This window comes from Austrofundulus limnaeus, unplaced genomic scaffold (assembly GCF_001266775.1).
Source record: "Austrofundulus limnaeus strain Quisiro unplaced genomic scaffold, Austrofundulus_limnaeus-1.0 Scaffold57, whole genome shotgun sequence".
Classification (NCBI taxonomy): domain Eukaryota; kingdom Metazoa; phylum Chordata; class Actinopteri; order Cyprinodontiformes; family Rivulidae; genus Austrofundulus; species Austrofundulus limnaeus.
Genome location: NW_013952459.1, coordinates 1,106,822 through 1,107,874, shown reverse-complemented (window position 1 = coordinate 1,107,874; position 1,053 = coordinate 1,106,822). Strand labels below are relative to the sequence as shown.

At 45.5% G+C, this 1,053-nt stretch overlaps 1 protein-coding gene across 2 annotated transcripts in view; it reads left to right on the top strand.

Moving 5' to 3' along the window:
• Positions 1-783, top strand: part of lhx3 (LIM homeobox 3) — an 8,897-nt gene extending 8,114 nt beyond the window's left edge. For both annotated transcript variants that reach the window (XM_014009379.1, XM_014009378.1), the window contains exon 6: positions 259-783. In XM_014009379.1, coding sequence (XP_013864833.1) covers positions 259-692 — 434 coding nt within the window. In that variant the 3' untranslated portion in view covers positions 693-783. The remainder of the gene's footprint in view (positions 1-258) is intronic.
• Positions 784-1,053: the final 270 nt, after the last annotated feature.

Sequence of the window (1,053 nt, the reverse complement as noted above, 5' to 3'; positions counted from 1 at the left end):
GTTTTGAATTTCTTTTTCATCCTAACATATCTTTCTTTATAACTTGTGAAAAGACATTTTGATTCAATTAAGAGTATTCATCTTTTCCAGTCTAATTTATTAGGCCCTTTGAGTGAACCAGTTGATTATGTTTGGACGAATGAAAATCATTTTATATTTTAAACGCTCTCAGTCATTGCCGCAGATGAAACGTAGAAGATTTATTGTGTTAAAACGACTTTTCATCACATCAACCTACACTTTACCTTTGTTGCACAGATGAGCCTCCCATGTCAGAGSTGGGCCACACCAACAGCATCTACAGCAGCCTGAGTGAGTCCTCGCCAGCCATGGGGGGCCGTCAAGGAGGCAACAACCATAGCTCCTTCCCACTGGAACACGGCGGGCTTCCCTCCCAAGACCAGTTTCATGATATACGGTCCAGCAGCCCCTACGGCCTCCCCCAGTCGCCTGGGTCGCTTCAGGCGCTCCCGAGACATCAGCCTCTCATCTCCAGCCTCTTCTACCCAGACTCGGGCCTTTCCATCATGACCCAGAGCGGCGGACCAGGTCTCAACCCCGCTGTAAGGGGTTCCCTTGGCGCRGCCAATGGCCCCAGCTCAGACGTATCCACTGGCAGCAGCGGTGGGTACCCAGATTTCCCTGCTAGTCCTGCATCCTGGTTAGATGAAGTGGACCATGGACAGTTTTGATTGGTTCCAAGAACTCGTTTCTTTACTTTCTTCTCAGTGTCTTCTGTTGGGTTCAAGAAATGCAAACTAGATACAAAGCTCTGCAATTGAATGGACTCGGATCTTTTTAATACTCAACTGACAAAAGTCCCTAATTTAAAACTTAAGGCCTTCCACCAGTTTTTCTGTCCAAAACATCCCATTTTTGATACCACTTTAAGCTTTTTTGAAACACAAACCACAGACATAGACTCAGAGATTTAGATATTTGGTACTCAGATAATTGTGTCGTTGACATTTCATCCCACTGCTCTTTTGTTATCCTCAGCATGTTCAGGTGAAGGATCCACTTCAACATTTGGAGTCGTCAAATGTCTGGTTG